The following is a 22,739-nucleotide window of genomic DNA, read 5'->3' as shown; positions in this document are numbered from 1 at the left end:
CAGAGATTCCACCTCCCAGTGATGCAGGGCCTCTCCTCATCCAGGACAGGAAGTCCTGGGGCAGGCTGGGTGAGTGGGTGGTCTGGGAATCTGGCTTGTCTGTCCTTCGTGGCAAATGGATGAGACAAGATGGTGTATTGTAGAAACTTCAGCCAATGCTTTCTGAAGGCCAAGGGAGGCCTCCTTGTGGCCCCTTTTAAAATGAGGACCTTCCAAGGCCCCGCTCCACCCGACCCAGACTTCCTGTACATCCCCGTGGAACTGCATGCCCTGCCCGCTCCTAAGCTGCTAATGGGCAAGTGCCAGGGCTTCACGTCCCAGCACACACCAGGGTGCTTGAGGCGTTTCTGCTCGGGCTCCCTCTGCTCACAGTGCCCTTGGGGATTTTCCCATGTGAAACACTGTACTTCCAAGTTGCTTCCAAAAACAGCTGTAGGCCAGTTGAGGGGTCTGCTTGGGGTTCCCACAGCCTTCTGGGACCCAATCCGAATGGTGTTTCTGTGGCTCAGCCCCATGTGGGATCATGATTGACAGAACCATGATGGGACATCCATGGGGAGGGGGCTGGACCTGGGATGGCCACATCCACCCCCCGCCCCCATGCAGGACTGGGAACAACCTCTGGAGAGGGCCTCAGTACAGGCCTGGGGCTAGAAGAAAAAACCACCTGAGGCTCCAAGCCAGGATGTGACCTGCCCAAGACCATGGTCAAGGGCAACCTCACTTCCAGCCCACCCCCTTTCTTTTGTCTTTTTGAGAGAGTCTTGTTGTGCAGTTCAGGCTGGCCTTGAGCTCACTTTGCAGCCCAGGCTGGTCTAGAACTCGCAATGATCCTCCTGCCTCAGCCTCCCAAGTGCTGGGATTACAGGTGTGCTCCACCATGCCTGGCCCAGCTCCCTTTTTGAGGCCTGGACGCAGGTCTCTGTTCCAGGGCCTCTTAGATTTTGAGGTGGCATGACTCACTGGGGTCAAGTTAGAGGGGGTGACTCCCTGGGGACACCTTAGAGGCACATTCGGATTCACTATGTCAGGGTGGGCTGGACTCCCTGCTGCCACACAGGAATGTCACAGCCCTTGGCCTGTGGAAGAACTGGATTCTCAGCCTTGTCCTCAGAGGCCCATGGCCACCAGCAGCCACATCAGGAAGGACAGGGTGTGGCCAGGAAGCCACCGTAAGAAACCCCAATCTCCATGTTCTGCCCTGCCTGGCCACCCAGGACATGCGAGCCGCAGGAACGTTTTATTAAGTTAAGAAGGTTTGTGGAGGAGGGGAGAGGCGCTTTCATGGGTGACGCCAGCGGTTCCATGCCCAGCGCCCTCAGAGGCGGATGTGGGGCTGCTGGCTCCCTCTGTTCCTCTGCCCCTCTGTCCAGAGCCCCAGGGTGTGGGTCCACCCTGGGCAGGAGGTCGTTAGTAGGACGTAGGGTGGGAAGGGGGCTGGCTTCCCGACCCTCCTGGGCAGCATCCACCGCCGGGGCCACGGCCCAGAAGCCCAAGCAGGAGACAGAGACAGGGTGGAGCCAGGGTGGAAGCACACGCCACCAGGGTTTGCTTTTTCAAAAAGTATAAAGTGTTTGGGGGAAAAAAAGTCTATATAAAAATTTCTTCACATATAAAATCCTGAAGAAGGTGCAAGGTAAGACCCAGTGCGAGGGGCACGCTCAGATATGCTGTTTGTGTGTATTTGTGTATGTGTGTGTACACGTGTATGCTTGTGTGCACCTGTTTGTGTGTGTGTGCTGCAGGTGTGCACATGCCCGTGGCCCATAGGAGGAGGGGAGGAAGATTGGCGTTTGACTTCCGTCAGGGAAGGAGGCCGCTGGTCTCCTTGGGCAGGGGTTGTGCAGCTGGCTGGACCAGGAGGACCTGGGAGACGAGGGTAGATGCTGAGGCCTGGGGAGGTCCCCCATTAAGGGGGTGACCAGGTCCCTCCCTGCGGCCTGCCTGGGCTGCTCCTCCCAGTGCAATGCTACACAGCACCAGAAGCCACTGCGAGATGGGTGTGGGTGGGTCCAGGCCTTGTGGTGTCTGTAGCTCCCACCTCTATTCCGCCAGGCTGTTGCGCATGGCCTCCTTCTCCTGCAGGGCGGCCATGGCGAGCCGCAGGTGCTCCTTCAGCTGCTCGATCTCCTGCTCAGACCTTGTCTTGATGTGGTTGAGCTCCACATACACATCCTGGTACTTTCCGGAGGTGAAGCGCTTGTCCTGCGGGGAGGGTGGCTACTATGTCTCCTCTGCTGGCCAGCACTCAGCAGTCGAGCCCTCTGCAGCCCCAGCCCTGGGCCTACCCCTCCAATGCTTTCTGGTGACATGGGGCATAGGGCTTGTTGTCACTTTCTCTTGTTGGAGGGAAAGGCAGGCTTAAGAGGGTGAAAGGAAGTGAGTGGCCCAGGGCTCACGCCTTTGCCTGAACACTCTGCTCGCCAAGGGCAGTGACCACTGTGCCAATCAGAGCCACCCATGTGGCCATTTCCTGCCCCAAAATGGTTAAGGCCCCAGCAGCCACAGGTGGCCAGGCTGGCCACAGGTTCAGACCTTGGCTAGGACCCAGACCCGACTGGATCATACTTGACACACAGGTGGGGGCGTGGGCCTGTCCCTCCACAGCTGTATCTGCAGCACCTAGCACGGTGCCTGGCACACAGCAGGGCTCAACAATAAGAAGAAAATTAACACTCAGGGGGCAGAGGCAGGAGGATCGTTGTGAGTTTGAGACCAGCTTGGGCTATAGAGGGAGCTCAAGGCCAGCCTGAATTGCATAGCAAGACCCTGTCCCAAAAAGACGAAAAAAGGGCCGGGAATATAGCCCAGCAGCATAAGGGCCTGCCTGGCAAGTGCAAGGTCCTGAGTTTGATTCCTGGTACCAAAAAAAAGAAGAAAATTAAATAACGCTGAATAAATAGAAGCAAGTGTGGCCCAGTCACTTCACCTTTCTTGGCCAACATTTCCTGGTCAGTAACTGGAGGCAATGATGGATGCCTCTGGGGGTTAGGGTTAGGGGGCACGGAGAGAGCAGAGGAGAGGCTGAGGCAGAGGTGCTGCTCCCAGGCTGGGCCCCAGGTGGCCCCAGCGCGCCCCCTCCACATCTGGCGCTCAGCGGGCACCCACCTTCTGCATAGTCTGGAGCTCGTCCCGGAGGCACTGCACTTCCTTCTTCAGGTACTGGAGTTCATTCTCCTTCACCCGTAGCAGCACCTGGGGGTACGGGGCCAGGGTGACCCAGTGTCAGAGGCCAGAGTGCCTCAGGCCTGCAGCACTCAAGCCTGGCTTCTCCCTGCTTCAAGCCCCAGGCAGCAACACCGACCCCAAGAAACCCCCCACCCTCTGCAGACTTCCTGGGGTCCCGCTCTGACCTCTGTCATCCCTGCTGCAGCCCCAACAGAGCATCAGGCCCCCTACTGAGGTGGGGGAGTCAAGAGGAAGCCATGCTGGGGCCCTAGTTGTGTGGGTCAGGCCTCGTGACCATGGTGGGAAACCCCATGAGTCCTCCCAGCCTGAGCGGCCATGCTGCTGACATGACCAGGGGAAGCAGCTCCAGCAGGGACCGGGACCAGAGCCAGGTTGCTGGGTTCAAACCCGACACTGAAGGGGATGTGACCTCCGAGGCACCTGACCACCGTGTCGGCCTCCTCGTTATCACCTGGGACAGTAACAGCATTTAGCCCACGGAGCTATAGGAAAATGAGATCAGGGAAATGAAGGACTTACAGGAGTCCAGATGCAGACGGAAGCCTTGTACGTTTGCTAAATAAAATACACAAATCTCACTCCAACCTCCCAATGTAAGGGAGGTGCCCACCCATTTCACAGATGTGCTCCTGGGGCTCACAAAGGCAGGTAACTTGCCATGGCCACAAGCAGGTAGGTAACAGGACTCTGGCTGCCGGGTGTGCCACGAGAGTGCGGCCTCGCCTGGGCACCGCCCCTCAGAGGCTTGTGTGCAAGATACTCCAGGCCCAGGGAGCCTGCTCACCTCCAGCTCACAGGAGCTCCGCTCGCCGCCCCGCCCACAGCTGTTGCTGGTGCCCTTGGAGGCCACGAAGCTGCGCAGCCGGTCAATCTCCTCCGAGAGGCGGGCGTGCAGCTCCTGCAGGGAGGGACAGTCTGAGTGGGAGGAAGGGTCGGGGTGGGAGACGGCCCTGAGTCCACGCCCGCTGTGAGGCCCACCTGGTTGTGGCGCAGCAGCTCCTGGCCCTCCTGCTGGCAGCGCCGCAGCTTGTGCTCCCGCTCCTCAGCCTGCCGCGTCAGTGTCCCGATCTCTAGGCACTTCTGTGAGTACTGCTCGGACAGTACCTGCAGCTCCCGCTTTAGTGCTTCCACGTCGGACCTGTGCCACAGCCAGGGTGTGGTGGGCTGTCATACTCCACCAAGGCCTTGGGTTCTCTCCACGGTCTGCCCTCAGCCAGTGCCGGCTGTGAGCAGGGACAGCCTCCTGGAGCGGCCTCTCTAAAACCCCTATAGCTCCAGCGGTCCAGACTGTGCTGGGATGGGAGACACCTACTGCAGGCATGACATTGCAGCCCAACTCTAGGAGACACACAGAGGTGAGGCGTGGAAGACTAACAGCCAAGACAATTACGGACCTGACGGGCTGCCTGAGGACCTGGGACTCCGCTCCTGTGAGGCTGAAATGGGGGCTCATCCAGGGGGACCCACATGTCCTCTGCCCAGGGTCTGAGCAATGTCCCCAGCTCACCCACTCCAACCCAGAGGCTCACAGCATACAGATCCAGGGCCCGGGTGACGCCTTACTGGTGCTGCCTCCGGAGGCCGTCAGGGCCCTGCTGGAGACTCCGGGTTTTGCTCAGCTCCCGGCTCAGCTCCTCCTGGTAGGCCTTCTTCATGGCCTCAATGGCTGGGAGCAGGAAGAGGGGAGAGGAGGAGGAGGGTGGAGAGGAGCGACACCAAGGTAAAGATGGGACAGGGACCCAGGTGCACAGAGCACTGGACCAGGGGCCAGAGCGGTCCACGCTGTGTCCTGAACAGAGTGCCTCTGGGAAGCTGCTCTCTGCCTGTCATGGGAGGAGCTGTCTCCTGGGGAGACACCCCAGTGCTCAATCACTGACACCGTCAGCTGCTGGTGGCTTCTGTTTGAGATCTCACGGCGAGCACCATCCCCAAGAGCCTCTGAACAACACCGTCTGCTTTGCCCAGCTTAGGATCCAGAGCTCGGGCTCTGCAGTCAGTGCAAATCTGTGTAACTGTGCAGGTCACTTAACCCCTCTGCGCCTCAGGACCCGCATATGGCAAATATGGGGGGTGCAGCTTCTCTTCAGGGGATTACTGGAAGCTGCGTGCAGCACCTCTGCAACAGGCCTGGCACAGTAGTTCCATTTCTCAGACTATGGGCTCCCAAAGACTGAGTTGTTTTCCCATCACATAGGGTTGCGGTAAGAATTAAACAAATCTAGGCGCTGGGGATATGGCTCAGTGGTAGAGTGCTTGCCTTGCATGTACAAAGCCCTGGGTTTGATCCCTGGCATCACCAAACAAACAGAATTAAACAATCCTCACCCAGTTTTATCCACTTTTTTTTTGTCGGGGGACAGTGTCTCACTATGCAGTTCCAGCTGGTTTCAGGCTCTCTATGTAACCCAGACTGGCCTCAAACTTGTGGTAATCCTCCTGACTCAGCTTCCTGTGTGATGGGATTACAGGCCACCATGGCTGGTTTACCCACAATTTAAAAATCCAAAAAGCTCTGAACACTGAAAGTACCTCATCACCCTTCTGGTGGGCAATCCTCAATGCCCAGGGCCAAGGGGCTATTTATGGTCTTTATTGTTCCACATCTATTTCCCTGTGAAGACTCAATGCTGGGTTATACGTGGTCCCTGCCTGGGCAGGGATAAACAACATCTGCAGCCTGCACTGGTGACTTCCCTAAGAGGAAGGCACGGGGTCCCATGGCTGGGAAACAGGGGCCATGGGTTGAGTGCACGAAGTGCTTTCCCAGTGCTGGCAGGATGTGGGCTCCAGCTGGCCTGACCTCTTTCATGCCCTGTTAGCCTGCAGACCCCTGGGGGTGCCTAGGACATGGCAGGCACATGCAAGGGGTGTGCTGAAGAGCGGGTGGTGGAGTCATCTTGGGCATTTCCTGTTTCTGACTTTGGGGTGGTGGCGGGGTTTAGAGAGTGGCTTTGCAGTCAGAGGGTTCTGGCTCTGACCCCAGCTCTGCTACCTCCAAGCTGTACCCTTTGGGACAAGTCACTGACCCCTCTGAGGCCTGGCCTCCTCACCTGTGAAAGGGGCTGCTCTGTGGGGCTGGTGAGGACTAACGGGGCTCTCGTGAGGCCCATGTGGGGCACAGAGTGGGACCCATGTGCCTAGGACATGCTGCTCCCCCAGCATGGGGGTGCAGACCCCTGAGGGAGAGGAGACCTCCCTGCAGCGTCCTGGTACTCACCTGAGGCTGTGGCTGCCGTCTCCTCGGCCAGCAGCTGTTCCTTTTCCTGCTGCAGCCGCTGTAGCTCACGTTCATGGTGTCGCTGCAGCTGCTCCATTGCCTGCTGGTGCGAGGACTCCATCTCTGCCAGGCCGCGCTCACAGGCCTCCTAGGGGCCAGAGGCCAGGCATCAGGGCCGGCCCTGCTGCCTCCCAATGGCCCTGCTAAGCGAGGAGCCTCAGGGACAAGCTCACAGCTGTCCCCAGAGCCAGGGCCACCAGCCTGCACCTGCCCCCACTGCCCCATCCCCAAACCTCACCCGCCACTGTCCCACCTCAAGCTTTCCGAGGGGCCTCCATCCTGCAGGGTCAGGGCCCTGATCTGCGGTGGTCCTTGTGGCCTCATCCCTGCCTGGCCTTTTCTACCAAGCAGCCTCAGTTACAAAACAACCCTGGGCAAGCTCAGGCCTCTGAGCGAAGTCCTGGGTCCATGCCAGGGCACAACATGTGGCAGGTGCTTAGCCACTGAGCTGAAATTGGTGACTTAATACAAAACAGCGCTTTGCAGACAAGCTGGGCAAGCACTCAAAAGCCTGAGGATGCCCACTGCTGGGAGCACCCACTGTGACAGGTGCGTGGGGACAACCGTTTTTTACTCAGCAGTTCCTCTCCTAGGAATGAGCTGCAGGAAGCCACACAAGTACAAAGACTCAGGAACAAGGCTATTCCCTAAGGCCATGTTGGAACCCCTGTAATCAAGTTAAGTGCAGAAATGGAGATATCTTTAAATAAATGATGGGCTCGAGCCCCACACAGCACCCCAGGCAGCCATTAAAAGATGGAGGTGCCACCTTGGAAAGATGCCCTGGACAGATGTCCCAGAGGCCAGGGGATGAAAGCTGGCTCTCGACGACACACATGGTGTGGTCCCACTCGGGACAAAACACAGGAATGAGGATGGAAAGGAAGAATAACAGGCCCCAAAGTTGTTCCGGTCCTACTCCCAGGACCCATGACCCTGTCACATTATGCGGCAACAGGAATCAGCTGACCCCAAATCAGGAGATTATTTTAGGTTTTTGTTTGTTTGTTTGTTTTTCCGGTACCGGGAATCGAACTCACAACCTCGCGCTTGCCAGTCAGGTGCTGTGCTGCTGAGCTAAATCCCCAGCCCCCCAGGAGATTATTTTAGACTGTCTGCTGGGCCACAGGAAACCACAGGGGTCCTTAATAGTGGCAGGGAGGGCAGGAGACAAGGATGGTCACCGTGACATAAAGCGATAAGGACTGGACTTCTCGTATCAGCCACCAGGAGCCTGTGAAAAGAGTAAGCTCTTGCAGGTGTGCAGTCGGCCTGGCAGGCTGTATGTCAGGCTTCTAAACAGAGCTAGGCAGGTGAATGCCTTTGTCACTGACGCAGCCCTCTGTGATGACCTTGCAGTAGCCACCAGGAAGCTCATGCGTGTGGTGCCGTGGTCACCGAGGTGAGCCCGGGGTGGACCGGGCGGGGAGGAGCATGCCCATGTGATATGAATTATTATTTTTGTTATGCTGGTGATAGAACTCAGGGCTTTGCATATGCCAGGCAGGCACTCTACCACCGAGCTATATCCCAGCCCATCATCTGAGTTACTTTTGGGAAGTGGAAATATGTCTCTTATATCGTTTTTAAAAATATGTTTAAGGGCTGGGAGTAGCAATGCACGCCTGTGGTCCCAGCACTCGGGAGGCTGAGGCAGGAGTATGAGATCAGCCTGAACTACATAATGAGTTCAAGGCCAGCCTGGGCTAAATAACCTGTCGCAAAGAAAAAAAACAAACAAAAAGTGTTTAAGGACATTTAAAAAAGAACAGGGAGAGCTAGTAAAGAAACTGAGGCACAGAGGGCCTGAGAAGAACTGTCCCACCAGCAGGGCCTGCTCCCCGCTCCCCTGCAGCCTGCCTCCACGGAAGAAGGGCCTCCCGGGTCCAGGTGTTGAGTGGGAAGAGGGATGTCTGCTTGCTGGGCCTCCATGCCTGCCCCCCTCTTAGGATGACAGAACGTAGCTTTGGAGCCCCACTGCCTGGGTCCCCGAGATTCTGAGTAAGCCCTGCCTTCTCTGGGCCTCAGCCTCAGTGGTGTCAAGTGGGCCTCACAAGACCACCCAGGTCAGGTCAGGGGCAAGGTCGGCCCAGCCCAGTGCTGTGGGGGTGCGGCCTGTGATCTTAAAGGGCCAGCACAGGCAGGTGGCCCTGGGAGTTGAGGGGGTGCAGGGGTAATGGCGGGAAGTGGGAATCAGGCCATGAGAAGGGCTCCTAGCAAGTCATGTGCTGCTCTGACCTACCTTCCAGAGGAGGCAAGGAGTCCTACATGGGCACGCCTCTGACAGGAGGATGATGGCAAGGTAGATGAGAAATGCCAGTGCCCCCCAAGTTAGCCTGGAAGCGTCACTTTGTCACAGAAGGCACTGGGGTGCCAGTGTACGAAGTCCCAGGCCACTGAAAGCTGTCCTGCACTGGCAAGGCTGCCCCTGGCCCCACAAGAGGGGCTCCCTTTCAGCCTGAGACTGTAGGCCAGGCATCCCTCCCAGCCGTCACGTCCTCAGGGTCCACGGAACTGTCAGCCACCTCCTTCCTGTGCCTGAGGGGCCAGGTGACGCTGCCCCTCTTCTCTGCAGCCCTATATATGCCCCAGTTCCCAAATATTTTCAGACCATTGCCTTCTCCCCTCCCCCACCCATTCCAACCTATCCAGGCCAGAGAAATGTGCACCCCCAATGAGGCGAGCATGGCCTAAGGCCCTGGGCAGGGCCTTGAAGGTCTTCTCAGTGGCTAGGCAGCTGCTGTGTGGGCCCAGCCTTCCTGCAGAGGCCCAGCCTAAGGCAGCTGTGACAATACCGCTCCCCTCAAGGCCAGGAGACCCCAGATCCTGACTGTTCGTGCCCCCCCCAAACTTCCCATCCTCCACTTGGGGACCCCTGCAGTGTGGCAGCCCCAGCCTCAAGGCCCCTGTAGGCTCCCTTGTGTCCCTAGGACCCGGTGACAAGTCCGAAATCCCCCTTTTTCCTGATGCCCTGCCGTCTACACCCCTCCATCCATGGCCCAACTCCTTTTTTTTTTTGCGGTACCGGGGATCGAACTCACGACCTTGCGCTTGCCAGGCAGGCGTTTATGCCACTGAGCTATATTCCCAGCCCCCAACTCCTTAGACCTGGGCTTTGTACTCCAAGGCCACCTTCCCATGTTGCTGGTGACCTAAGGTCTGTGGAACGAGATTCAGCTTGTCCCTGGAGGCTTTACCACAGGCACCAACCTGCCTTTTCCCACCACAGACGATGTCCCTACCCACAAGCCACTGCATGGATTGGCACTGGCCCCTCAGCAAACTGTCCTGGAGCCCCTTCACTCTGACCCCCCAGAAACTTCTAGAAGCCTCGCACTGCCCAGGGTACGGGATCCCAGCATTCTTTTCTTCTTTGGGCAATCATGTGCTGAGGGCAGACAGGTGACTCAAATTTTTAGAAATTTTGTGACTTGGTTGCTAAGCAAGGCCTTTATGTTTTGTTTTGTTGGAGACAGGGTCTTGCTATGTAGTTCAGGCTGGCCTTGGCCTCAAAACTGCCTCAGCCTCCTGAGTGCTGGGATTACAGGTGTGCACTGCCATGCCCAGTGCAAGGGCTACTTTAAAAAATCAAATGTACATACTTACAATTATATTAGGTACATTAACAACGAAAGTAATAGATACTCAAAATTTGTGGCTTCGTATTTCACGGTACTTTTTTTTCCCTATTTCACAGCACTGTACTATTATATGCACTCCCTTGAAGTTACTTATGTCCATTATGTCTATGTGGCAAAAATACTAAGGAAAGGGTGCCATCTCCTTGTGCTCAGGCACTTTGCACTGGGAGCCTGATATTGGAGGTAGTGGGAGTGTTTACACCATGGGAACTGGTAATGTTCCAAAATGGGATTTCATTTATTGTTTTACAGATTCTCTTAAGCAAGCAAAAGATGGCCAAAATATCCTTATTGGAATATTCTCAGTCTCAAAAGAGTATTCTGACGCCATTCAGCAAAGAAATTGCTCACAACATCAACCAAGAAAAGAAAGTTTCTGTCTTCTCGTCTCACTCATTAGCATAAACCAAAATGTCCACCCGTGTACACAGCAGAATTATACGGTAGTTAGCTGTGGATAGAAGTGCACAGAAAACTCACTGAAAGCATTCTGAGAAAAACCCACTTGCTACATGGAAGTCACAAAAAAGTGTTAGGGTATTTTTTTATTTGAAAATTATGTACTAAACATCTTTTATATCAGCAAAATTTATGATAAATATGTGTACACACACACACACACACACACATACACACATATACACGTATTTTTTTCTGGAGAGCTAGGTGTCCCAGTGGTGACAACCAAAAGTGTCCTCAGACACAGCCAACTGTCCCCAGGGGACAAAATCAGCCTCAGTTGAGAACCGCCGTCCTAGGCGGACGTGTGCTCACTCCCTGGGGCCGAAGAGGGCTGCCATGTCCTGCAGGCCTCCTGGGTAGGCCCGAGCAGGCGCTCCCTGTGTTTGGGGGGTGACCCCCAGGGCCACCGGCTCCCCACTTCCCCAGGGTGCTGCAGGGGAAGGGGTCCAAGTGCAGAGTGTCACACGGGGACTCACACAGGCTCTGCAGTCCGCTGGACCCAGGCTCAAATCCCACCTCTGACACCTGCAGGCCGGGTGACCTCGGGCAAGTCACATACCCTCTCAGAGCTCAGTGGCCTTGTCTGTAAAATGGGCACAGTGATCATGCCCACCAGCTGTGGGGAGATTAAAGGAGATGATGCATGTCAAATGCTGCCACACATGGGTCCCGGCACACAGCAAGGGCTCCCAGAATGTCAACTGTTTTCAGATAACACAGCAAGCAGAAACCTGTCCCAACCGCACGAGAGAGCACCTTGGTCTTACCTGTGAGATGTAGCCCGGAGGGACGTGGCTGTCCTCCCGGGGCCTGGGTGTGCTCTGTGGAGCCTCCCCTCGGACTCGCCATGCCTCCAGCTGGGCACGAAGAGACTGCACCTATGGGAATGAGACCGGGTCACTGTGTGCCACAGGAGGGGCCTGGGGCTCCCAGCTCTGTGCCGCTTCAAGGGCAGACCCCTGGCTGCTGGGGAACAGCTGTTTTTTGGGGGGGTTTTGGTACCAGGAATTGAACTCAGGACATTGTGCTTGCTAGGCAGGCGCTTATGCAGGTGAGCTATATTACTGGCCCAACAGCTCTGATTTTGAGACAGGCAAGAAGCAGCCCTAGTGTGGAGGGGCAGGCAAGAGGGACATCCTAGCCAGATGCGGTGGTGCACACCTGTGATCCCAGCACTCAAGAGGCTGAGGCACGAGGACTGCCTTGAGTTTAGACCAGCCTGGGTTATACAGTGAGTTCAAGACCAGCCTGAATTACACAGCAAGAGCTTGTCTCAAAAAACAAAACCAAAAACAAAAAAAGTGGGGGATATCATGGCTGTGTCATAGATGGCGAGGTCAACGTCCTGGGAAAACTCAGGCCCAGAGACAAGAGGACAGAGCTGACTACATTGTGATACAGCTGGGGAAATATATCTGAGCCTCCGTTTCCCCATCAGTAAAAGTGTGAAGAGGTCTCCTAGGTGGGCTCACACAAAGCCGGGCACACAGGAGATGCACGATACATAAACAGTCCCACCCCTGGCTTCCCATTTCCGATCTCTGCGCTTACTAAAGGCAGGAGAAAACGAAACGAAACACCACAGTCCTGGGAAGGAGGCTCCTATTCACAAGGAGCCTAAGGTAAGGACAGTGAGAGATAAGGAGTGAGCTTCCCGTCACTGTGGGTAGGCAAGGCAAAGGCCGGGGCATGCAGGGACGAGAGGGGCGTGCTGTGAGGGGCCCACCTCCTTCTCCAGGGCCTCATGGCTGTCACTCGGGGGTGCTCGGCGCTCACTGCGGCTTTGGTTGAGCAGGGCGGTGAGCGGCACCCGTTTGTTGTCCCGCAGGGGCAGCTTCTCCAGCTCCTGCCACTTCTTCTCAATCTCCTCGCTGAGCCGGCTCTGCTGGTCCTCGGTCAGGGGGGCGCCCAGGCCCCGGCGCGGCGCCTCGCCGGAGGGTGTCTCCGGGGCCCGGCTGTCTGTGGCCTCGAACCACTTGCGCCGCTCCTCGGAGCGCTGGGCCAGGTCCCGCTCCAGCTCCTCCTGCTTGGCTGCGGTTCGGGCCCGCTGTGGGCCGCCCTGGGTTAAGGGCGAGAGCTCCACATAGTCCAGGGCCTGCCGGGGCCCATCCGTCTTGCGGGGGCCACCGCGCCCGCTGACCTCAGAGCCGGCCCGCTGCTCCCCCGCCTTCAGTGATCCCGTCTGGGGGCCGAAGCCGTGCGGCGTGTTCTCCTTGTTGCAGTCCGAGAGCCTAAGGCACCAGCAGGGACTCATCAGGGGGACCTGGGCCACTCGAGAGCACTTCGGGCACCACCTGGGCACCAGGCCCTGCGCACAAGGACCCCAGCAGGCAAGCGGCCCACCCTCCAGGCTGAGAGCTCCAGCGTCATGGTCAGCGGACCCGGAGACATCCACCTCCGCCACTTTCCAGCAGGGGGCCCACCTGTCTGCCTCCCTTCCCTGTTCGGGGTCTCAGTTACCTCATCTGTAACGTGGAACAGCACCATCACGCACAGCAGCAACGCAAGGGCTGGGTGAGCTAATGTGTACAAAGCAACCAGGCAGCCCTTGGACAGCACTGTCAGCGCGTTACTATTGAAAGTATGAAACAGCTGGGCGTGGTGGTACATGCCTCTAACCCCAGGACTCTGGGAGGCTGAGGCAGGAAGACTGCCAAGTTTGAGTCCAGTCCAGGCAACTTAGTGACTTGGAAAGACCCTGTCTCAAAATTCAAAATAAAAGATAAAAAAGGGCTAGGGATGCAGCTCAGTGTGAAGGTCCTGGGTATAATCCCAATCCCACAAATGAAAAAATAAAGAAAGTATGAAACAAAATAACATATGAGGCATGGATCTGAGTTCAGGAAGCTCATGGTTGGGGGGGCAGTCACAGCCACTGCCGACAGGGTAAGGACAGTGCTGTCTGCGTGCACAGAGCACTCTGAGTGAGCATGCTGGTCCTCGTCTTCCACAGTACAGCTCGGTACACGGTCGCCAGCCAGAAGCTGCCCTTCCCTGAGTCCTGCAGTAGCCTGTGGCCATGTGACCGTGTTCCTCTGGGGCATGACAGACAGCTCCCCCGGAAGGGTTGCGCGACCCTGGCTCCCACTAGGACTCCAGGCGAGCCCAGGTAGCACCCTCCAGCCAGAGGCCAAGTGGGGAGCTGAGGGCCACAGGGCTGTCCACAGACCGGGCTCCACACCTCTGGGCCAATCCTGAGAATGAATTGAACACCCTTCTTGCTTAAGCCACTGATCTGGCACTTATTAAAGCAGCAGAGCCTATGGGCTAAGTCACAGTCCTTACAAAGGGCTCTGGGCACACGGCATATATGCAGACAGGACAGTCAATGTGACAGATGAGGGCTCTGACACAGGCCGGGAGAGCCACTGGCCTAAGGCTGAACAATGGGGCTGGGGGGGCGGGGGTTGCTGAGCGGAGGCCATGCTCTGTTCCGGCTGCCCAGTGCTGCAAGCCCCAGCCCGGAGAGGGCTCTGCCACCCGCTGACACAGTCCCCCGTCCTCTCCTGCGGCAGCCTCAGACCCTGTCCCACTTCTCAGGATGTGGAGGGCTATGATGGGATGGTGAGGCAGACTCAAGACCCTGGATGAATTTCTGCATGAATGTTGAGAATGCTCACTGCTCGCCCCATTTTGCTGCTAAAGAAACTGAGGCCCAGAAGGCACAGCCACAGGGCCCCCACGTAAGTGCCCCATGTGGGTGGTAGCCTCTCCCCCAGGGCCCCAGCCCAGCCCAGCACATACTTGGTGACATCAGGGGCTGAAGTTGGACGCACAGTCTTCCTCAGGGCCTCGATCCAGTTCCGCCGGATGCCAGAGGTCATGGCCGACAAGGTATAGACAGCATCCTTGGTCTGCAAGTCCACACCACGGGAAGGCTGCCACATGGCCCGGCCCGCATTTCCTCCCCACTGCAGCCCCCAGGGAGGGTGGCCCTTTGGTTCCGGTCTGAGGCCAGGGTGAGGAGGGGGTTGAGGTGGGGGAAACTCCCTTGCTCAGCTTGGGAGGAGCACGCTGGCTTCGTGTTCTCCCAGGTGCGCTGGGTACTGGCACTGAGGACAGGGTCTCTGGGTCAGCTCCCTGGTGCTCTGTCCGTCCCCCCGCCCCCCTCTGCTGCACACAGACTCACGTGGATCTGGAAGCCATAGTTGCGCTGCACCGCATACTCTGTGACGTCCGTGCAAGACCGCAGGTCGATCTCGCCGTCCAGCTCATCTGCCTAGAGCAGGGGACCCACCGTTGTCCACACGGGTCCTGGGGACACCCACGCCGCTGACCCCAGCCAGGACATCCAGCCCTCCCACGGGTCCCTGGCACTAGCTGCCTCACCTCCTCAGCGGTGGAGTCTCTGTAATACTTGAGGCTTGAATCCGTCAGCACGAACCAGTGCTTCTTCCACTGAGGAGAGAGGTGTGGTGAGCGAGGGGCAGGGAGCTGATGAGCCCTGGGCGGCTGGCGGTCAGCTAGTCTGCGCACAGTTGGACTTGAAGGCAGCCCCTCCGTTACCTCTTGGAGCCACCAGGGCAGCATCTGTGACATGGGTTGGCTTCTCCTCTGCAACCACACCCTCCCTGTCCATTCTCTGATTTGCTAATGCTCCCAGAACCCTCTAAAGATGGACAAAGCTCCTCACACACCTCCCCTGGTGCAGCTTGGACAGGGCATGTGACCTGCAGAAGGTCACGTCCCTAGCACGTCAGGAACTACTGTGGCTGAGACTCTCCAAGTCTTGTCTTGTCTTTTCTCTTTTTTTGTCTTTTTGAGACAGGGTCTCACTATGCAGTTCAGGCTGGCCTTGAGCTCACTTTGTAGCCCAGGCTGGTCTCAAACTCACAACGATCCTCCTGCCTCAGCCTCCTGAGTGCTGGGATTACAGGCGTGCGCCACCACGCCGGCTGCAAGTCTTTTCTGTATGCTCCCCAGCTCTTGGATTGGCGAAGACAAAGGTCCAGGGGGACTGGACAGGGCCCAGGGCAGGCGAATGAGCACTAGTTGTAGTCTGTTTCTTGATCTGCTAGCTGGATCTTGGCATTCATCCTGGTTGTTTTTTCTTTTTGTTTTTTTGTTTTTTTGAGACAGGGTCTTGCTATGTAGTTCATGCTGGCCTAGAACTCACTATGTAGCACAGGCTTGCCTTGAACTCGAGGTGATCCTCCTGCCTCAGCCTCCCAAGTGCTAGGCTTACTAGTGTGCACCACCATGCCTGGCCCTGCATCCTGATTTATATTCAGGATGTTGGTCTGCAATGTCTCTCTGCTCTAGCTGAGTTAGGCTGCCAGGATATGAAGGAAAGGGGTAGGGGCACCAGATCAGTCCGATGCCACACAGTCCCAGCTCAGCCTACCTCCAAGCTCTGGCCATTGAAATACCAGTCGAGGGAGGTCCACCCACTGCCAGGGCTGGTGCATGACGTGGGGCTCCCCAATGTCACCAAGCTCTGTCTACGTTGCTTGGGTTTTTTAAGTACTTAGCTTCCTTCTTCTGGGACATGGTAGTTTTCGTAGATGTACAAGAGTGATACTACTTCCTATGCTGCCTCCACAAAGGGAGTTTTAGCATCCAGGAACCTAGAATGTGATTGTTCCCTTGCTAGATTATCTATGTGTCTCCAGGCACACATCTCCACTCCTCTGACTGTCACTCTGACCTGCACAGTAGGGCTACTGGGAAGGCCCTAAGCTATCTGGCAAGGTGAGAAGCACCTACTGCTCTTGCATGTCTCCCATGGCTCCTGCCTGGCACGGGGACAGGCACCAGGTTGCTGGGGAAGGTTCTAAGAGGCTGGTCCCTTAGGGCCACCCTGCTTGGCCTGAGTAGACCTCAGCGTCTCTCTTCTAAGTGGGGCAAGTTCAGTGGTGAATGGCTCAGGCCCTCTCAGGCCTACTCTGTTTCTGAGACAGAGCTGCGGCCCCAAGTTCCGGCCCTGGGCTGCCCGCGGTGCGGTCCAGCCCGGCCTGGCAGGGACGCAGGCTCTCGGGACTGCCTCCTGTCTGTACACCCGAGGCTGGGCAGGCTGCACTCCTGGGGCCCTTCCAGCTCGGACATTCCACGGCCCTGCGAAAGAGGATGAGTAAGGGCCAGCTCTGGGTGAGGCCTGTAATCCCTCTGCCCTCCGGGACCCTGGGTGGGGAGGCCAGGAAGGGGTCACTGGCGGGGCGCCAGCCCTTGTGTGCGTCTGGACAGCAGCCACCAGGGGACGGTATGCAGGCAGCAGGGACGGAAGGCTGTGGGCTAGGGAGAAGAAAGCATGTGGGCAGGAAACAATGAGATTCCCTCTGGCTCGGAGCCCTGTCCGGCATGCGGGCTGCACACACGGCCGGCCGCAGGCACATGCAGGCGCGGGTGGGAGTTGTCCCCTCCCAGGCCAGGTGGGCAGTGAGCCAGCTCCAGCGCTCAGGCTCCGGCCTGGCAGCCAAAAGGGTAGAGTTGCTGAAACAGCCACTGTCCCCTCTGGTTCCAAGGATGGCTATGTTCGGAAAAGGGAGGGTCATGGGAAGAGTCCCCAGTAGGTACCAGGGGCCGTGTGGGGCGCTTTACATGCTTGATCTCTGCAACTGCGTTCTCCACCCATGACCCTTCATGCCCACATCACGGGCGCAGCCACTGAGGCCTAGAGAAGGCTGCATGGCCCCACAGGGGTGAGACTGCTGAGCTCCTTCTCCCAGCCCCACCTCGGGGGCCAAGTTTGAGAATCTGTCTTGGGCCAGATGTGCAGCACAAGCCATCCTGCCCCAGATCCTCAGGGTCGTCAAGAGATGAGAGGGCCAAGAAGCACCCGGTAGGGCCGGGGCTGGCCTGCGGGGCATGGGGGCAGGGAGGCCTCCAACCCAGTGACTTGCACAAGCACACAGCCCAGGAGGCAGACGACCAGCAGCCGCTGTCCCTCCCATCCACGCGCAGCGCGCAGCTCTTTAAATGCTCGGTCCTGGGATTTTTACCTGGTTCCGTCTCTCACCACACGCCACCCCCAGAGGCCAGGGTCTCTAGAAAGCCGGACAGGCACTGGAAACCCTGTGGCGGCCCAAGCCAACCTCTCCTTCCCGCTCCAGCCCTCCTACCTCTCCTGGCTCGTCCAAGATTGACATCCATCCCTTCTTGAAGTTAAGCAGATCGGGCTGCGGAGAAATGAGGAGGCAGGCGAGTCAGGTCCGATGGAAAGCCACCTGGGCCGGGAAGCGGAGGGTGCTGCACCCACCCTGCCCAAGTCTGTTAGACGAGGTTCTGGGAAATCAGTGAGGGGCAAGGGCCCAGGAACCTCCAAGTCTAAGCAGTCTAACGCTGAGACAGCCTTGGCCCCCTTCCCCAACAGTCAGTTTTCTCTGGGAGCCAGCCCGGGGGGGCTGACACATATGCCACAGATGTCAGAGCTCCCCTCCATGCAAGCAGGGGAAAGGGGGACCAGAGGACTTGGTGCAGAGACCCCTCAGGAGACCAGCGAGCAGCCAGAACAGCAGGCTGAGCGATCTGCCCAGGTCCTCCTTGACCAGTCCATGCGCCACCAGGGTGGGCCTATGCTGTGCCCACCCCACCCACCAACCTGTGGTCAGGTCAGTCCTGCCCCTTCCTTGTCTCCTGGATACCCTGAAAGGTGAGCCAGTACCAGGCTGGGGTCAGAAAACCTCCGGTCTCGCTAGGTCTCTTTCGGAAGGCCATGGTACCTCAGTTCAGACAAGCCCTACCTGTCGGGTCCTGCCCAGGGGGGCACAGCCCCGGGGTCTACGGGCTCCCAACTGTAGCATGGTCCACAGGGGCCTGTGAGCCAGATGCCCTGCCAGGCCTAAGTGACAAAGCTGCTCATCCTGGCATCTTCCTGCCTATGCCCATGTGGAGGGCAAGGTCACCAGACCTCCTGTCTGCCGGGTCCCTCTGCAGCCTCAGCTCCTGCCCCCAGGCAGAGAGGCAAACAGGGCGCGCCAGGCTGGCGTGCAGGGAGGAGGCGGCCACCTGTTGCCATGGCTCTGAGCCCACCTATCAGCGCCTACATCGCGGCCTCACCAGGCCAAGGTGTCTGGTTGCGGGGAGGGAGCTCGTAGCAGGGTTCGGTGTGGGGTGGGCGGCGACAGCTGGAAACTAGAGCCAACTGACCTGGCCACCTCTCCCGACCTCTTTACAGGGAGCCCAGTCTTTTCCTCAGGTGGAGGAGGTGGGCCGAAAGCGGCTTGGGCCAGCAGCCTGGACATCCAGAGCCATGGCAAGGACTGTAACAGGCTGGCACCCTCGCCTCGCATACCTGTGGGAGGGAGGAGCCAGGAAACCCTGGGGCTGTGCTTGTCCTGTGTGCCCTCTATCCTACCCCACCACACTGCCGTGGCTTCTCTTCAGCCTGGGACCACCACGGCTCCAGGGTTTGGCCTCGAAGGACTCTGGAGAGGCTGCCAAAGAAATATCTTCCACTTCCCTGGGCTAAGTGCTTTAGGGACAAGGCCTCATCACAACCTGGCCCTAAGGTGCCAAGTTCCTTGGGGACAGACCCACTCAGCTGGCTTCGCAGGGCTGACCAGGGCGAGCCTGGAGGAACAAGTAGGCAAGAGCCAGTCAGGGGAGAGACGGGCCCTGGGCCTCGGGGAGCTGAGCCAGGGCTCCCCAACCACAGTGACAGCTGTGGGGACCACCAGAGCTGCTGGGAAGGGCAGAGGCTGTGACCTTCCTGAGTCACACCCCTCTCTGCTGCCTGATGTGACCAGTGACTGAGGCTCCTGCCCTTCCAAACAGTTCTGAATGTGCTGCAGACAGAGCCGCCCGGTGACCCTCCCTGGGTCAGTGCTGACACACCATGCGTCATGTCACACGCGACCTACCATGGCGACCTTGGGGAGGGGAGGCTGCCGGAGCATTTGTTCCTCTAGTACTGGGTTCTTAACCCAGGGCCTTGCAAATGCTAGGCAAGCACCCTACCACTGAACTATATCTCTAGCATTTTTACTTTTTTGAGGCAGGGTCTTACTAAATTGCCCAGGTTGGCCTTGAATATCTCATCCTCCTGCCTCGGCCTTCCAAGTAGTGGGAATACAGGTGTATCCCGCTGTGTTCAGCACGTCTTTTTTTTTTTTGAGGCACAGTCTCACTATGTAGTCCAGGCAGGCCTCAAACTCAAGGCAATCCTGCCTCAGCCCCCCAAGTGCTGGGATTACAGGCGTACTCCAGCACACCAAGCCAAACTGACTTTTTTTTGTTTTGTTTTTTTCCGGTACCAGGAATTGAACTCATGACCTTGCGCTTGCCAGGCAGGTGCTGTGCCGCTGAGCTAAATCACCAGCCCCTCCAAACTGAGTCTTTAAGCCCCTTGGAAGGGAAACCTGCAGCCATTGTCAACCTGGCCTCCTTCCAGGAGCCCCAGTCTCCTTCTCAGGTGGAAGAGATGGGCCAACTTCACCCCAGCCTGCGAAGCCCAGACACCTCTTCTATACCACAGGGCCTCAGTTCCTCTGTCCCCCAGGAAAAGAGCTAACTGGCCCTCATAGCCCTCCTCTCTGACCTTGGCCACAGCCCCCTCTAAACACACACTTCCAGAGCCACCACTCAAAATGCCTAGTGTCACTAGTAAAAATATCCAAGAGACTGGGCATGTAATTTCAGCACTCAGGAGGCTGAAGCAGGAGGATTGGTGCAAATTGGAGACCAGCGTGGAATACAGAGTGAGTTCAAGGCCAGTCTGGAATACATAGGGAGATCCTGTCTCAAACAACAAAAAACTCCCAGAGTTGGATCTAAAATAAAGAGCAGCTACCTTGGGATAGCATAGAACATCCATCTCCGTTCCAACCTGGGCCCCACCCACGCGGTGCTCCCAGATCTCCAATGCGCTGACTCGGAGCCCTTCACACCTGCCGTGCCCTCGGCCTGAAATGCTAGGCTTCCTCTGCCATTCGCTGAGCAAGTCCCTACTCATTCCCCAAGCCCCGGCTTAATTGCCACCTCCCAGCAGGCACCACACAGTACGTTGGCTGCCCCCCGCTTGCCCTGCTGATGCCCCTCTCGCAGGCTGGTCACATCAGGACTGTACCTGCTCCTCCTGCTGGGCATTTCTCTCATGGGGACCCAGCACAAATGGGAGCACAGGGAATCTTCTTTTTTTTTTTTCTTTAAAGCACCAGGCAACTGTCCTAGGGCAGGACATCAGCTGTGAACAAGAGCTGCAGACCCTGCCCTGTGGATCATAGGGGAGAGACAGACAGTAAACAAGAGAACAAGTATATAATTTGATGCCGGGCAGCACTGGAGGATGAGGGCTCTCAGCAAAGCAGTGCTGGGGCTGAGGCAAGAGAGAGTGGAAGGAAGAGGATCTTGACTCCAGGCCACCGCAAATCACCAGCTCCCTGACGCCTCTGAGCCGTTACCCATCCCCCGCAGCCGTGCCACTTGCACTGTGCAGATTGCTGAGCTCTGGGTGTGGGGCCGGGGAGATGCGCCAGGGGAGAGGAGGGCAGGCAGAAGGAAACGTGGAACACCAGCTCGGAGCAGGCTCGGGTGTGAATGGGACCAGGTGAATCCAGCGAGCACTGTGAATGCTCTCTCGCAAGCCTCTTCTCTGCTCTGAAGCCTTTCGTAGCTCCCTGCTGCCCCTGACAAAAGCCCAAACTGCTTTCCTGAGCTTTAAGTCCCCTTCCCTTTGCTCCCTAAACATGGGCATATGGCCTTGGTCCACGCTGCAGCCTCCTCTGAAGGCTCTGCCTCCTTCGCTAGTGCATCTCCACCTGACAAGGTCCTCGGAAGGCAGGACAGCAGCCTGGAAAGCCCTCCTCACACCAGCAGGGACGCACAGTCCCTCCTCCGGCACGCTGCACCTCAGCCTCACCCTCCCTGGGCCTGCGCTGCTCAGCTGGGAGCGGCAACTGTGTACATTTCTTATCTCTCCCCAGGAAAAAAAACTGGGGCGGACCTGGATACAAACTCTGGCCCAGCCAGGGACCAACCTCTTCCCTAGGATGGGTTACTTCACCTCTCTACACCTCAGTTCCCCTGCTGTTTGGTGGTGACAAGACCACCAACCTTAAGGATCTGTCCAGTACCATGAAAGCACCCAGTGGGCAATGCAACCACCTTCCCTGGCCTCAGGACACTGACTCAGCTCCTCACCCCACACCCCACTCTGCTCCCCGCCAGGGAAGGGGAGGCTCCTGACGACAGGAAGGGCCAGCAGGGAGGTGGCAGGATGTGCGGAGGCCGAGGAAGTCCAAGCAGCAGGGCCAGGCCACCGCGCTCACAGGGGCAGGGGCACCAGCACCACGCCCCCAGCAGTGCGGCCCCACTCCTCAGCAGGCGTCCACTCCCGCAAAGGTTGACAGGAGCCTGTGCATATGCACACCCGCTGCTCTCCCTCCTCCCAGCCACCAGCCTCTCTGAGCCTCCCAAGGCCAAACGCCAGAAATCTAGGGCGGCACTCCCCGCCTCCGTTCTAAAACACCACCATCAGGTGGCCCGACTGACTTGGATGGGGACCTTTCTTCCTTTGGTCAACTCATCAATGCCCTTCCCCAAGCCTCAGTTTACCCTGGTTGTAAAATGGGGAGAATAGCAACCTCGGCGATGAGGTTCCTACTGATAAGTAAGCCACAGGTACAGAGAAGTCTGCGCAGAGTCCAGTCCCAAGAAAAACACATACCCGGCCATCACACCCCCACCCGTCTCACAGCTCGCCCCACCCAAGGCCCCAGCGGCCCAGCCTGAGATGACACTGCCTCAGACGTCCCAGGATCGGCTCCTGGAAGCGCTCTTCTCGCCAGCCCCAACCTCGGGCCAGCGCCCACACGTGCGGCCACCCTTCCCAGGCCAGGTCAGCGCCGTCCGCCCCTGCCCCAGCGACGACCGGAACCCGCCCGGCGGGTCTGCGCTTCTCCCGCGGTCCGGAGCTCCTGGAAGCCTGGGAGAACCGGGTCTTCACCCAAGGGGAGGGCGGGGAGTGGGGAAGGGTCGCCCCGGACCTGTCTGAGATTTGTCCCGTATAGGAGGGGGTGGGGAGCGTCCCAGGGACGGGTCGTTCCCATCGCCAAGGGTCGCCTGGGTTCCGGGGTACGGAGGTGCCGGTCCGCCCGAGACCCCTCTGCCTCCGGGAAGTGGGCAGGGACCGCCCCAGCGCGCCGCTCGGAGGTCGCCCCCGCCCGGCTGGGGCACGCAGGGCTGCCGCAGGCACTCACCGTCATGGCGACGGTCCGGCGCGGCGGGGACCGCGG

At 58.1% G+C, this 22,739-nt stretch overlaps 1 protein-coding gene across 1 annotated transcript in view; it reads right to left on the bottom strand.

Annotated features, from left to right (window-relative positions):
• Positions 1 to 1,194: 1,194 nt before the first annotated feature.
• The window catches only part of LOC102009822 (TRIO and F-actin-binding protein), a gene marked incomplete in the record, with an annotated part of 21,755 nt that continues 210 nt past the window's right edge, over positions 1,195 to 22,739 (bottom strand). The window contains 13 exon segments of the mRNA XM_005379226.2: positions 1,195 to 2,205; positions 3,109 to 3,195; positions 3,974 to 4,087; positions 4,168 to 4,327; positions 4,753 to 4,855; positions 6,407 to 6,554; positions 11,337 to 11,447; positions 12,296 to 12,800; positions 14,314 to 14,423; positions 14,699 to 14,788; positions 14,899 to 14,967; positions 17,628 to 17,684; positions 22,704 to 22,732. Coding sequence (XP_005379283.2) covers positions 2,044 to 2,205; positions 3,109 to 3,195; positions 3,974 to 4,087; positions 4,168 to 4,327; positions 4,753 to 4,855; positions 6,407 to 6,554; positions 11,337 to 11,447; positions 12,296 to 12,800; positions 14,314 to 14,423; positions 14,699 to 14,788; positions 14,899 to 14,967; positions 17,628 to 17,684; positions 22,704 to 22,732 — 1,745 coding nt within the window.

This window comes from Chinchilla lanigera, unplaced genomic scaffold, assembly GCF_000276665.1.
Source record: "Chinchilla lanigera isolate Chin_1 unplaced genomic scaffold, ChiLan1.0 scaffold00012, whole genome shotgun sequence".
NCBI classification, from domain to species: Eukaryota; Metazoa; Chordata; class Mammalia; order Rodentia; family Chinchillidae; genus Chinchilla; species Chinchilla lanigera.
Note: the sequence above shows the minus strand (reverse complement) of the source record. Positions and strands in the feature narration are given on the sequence as shown.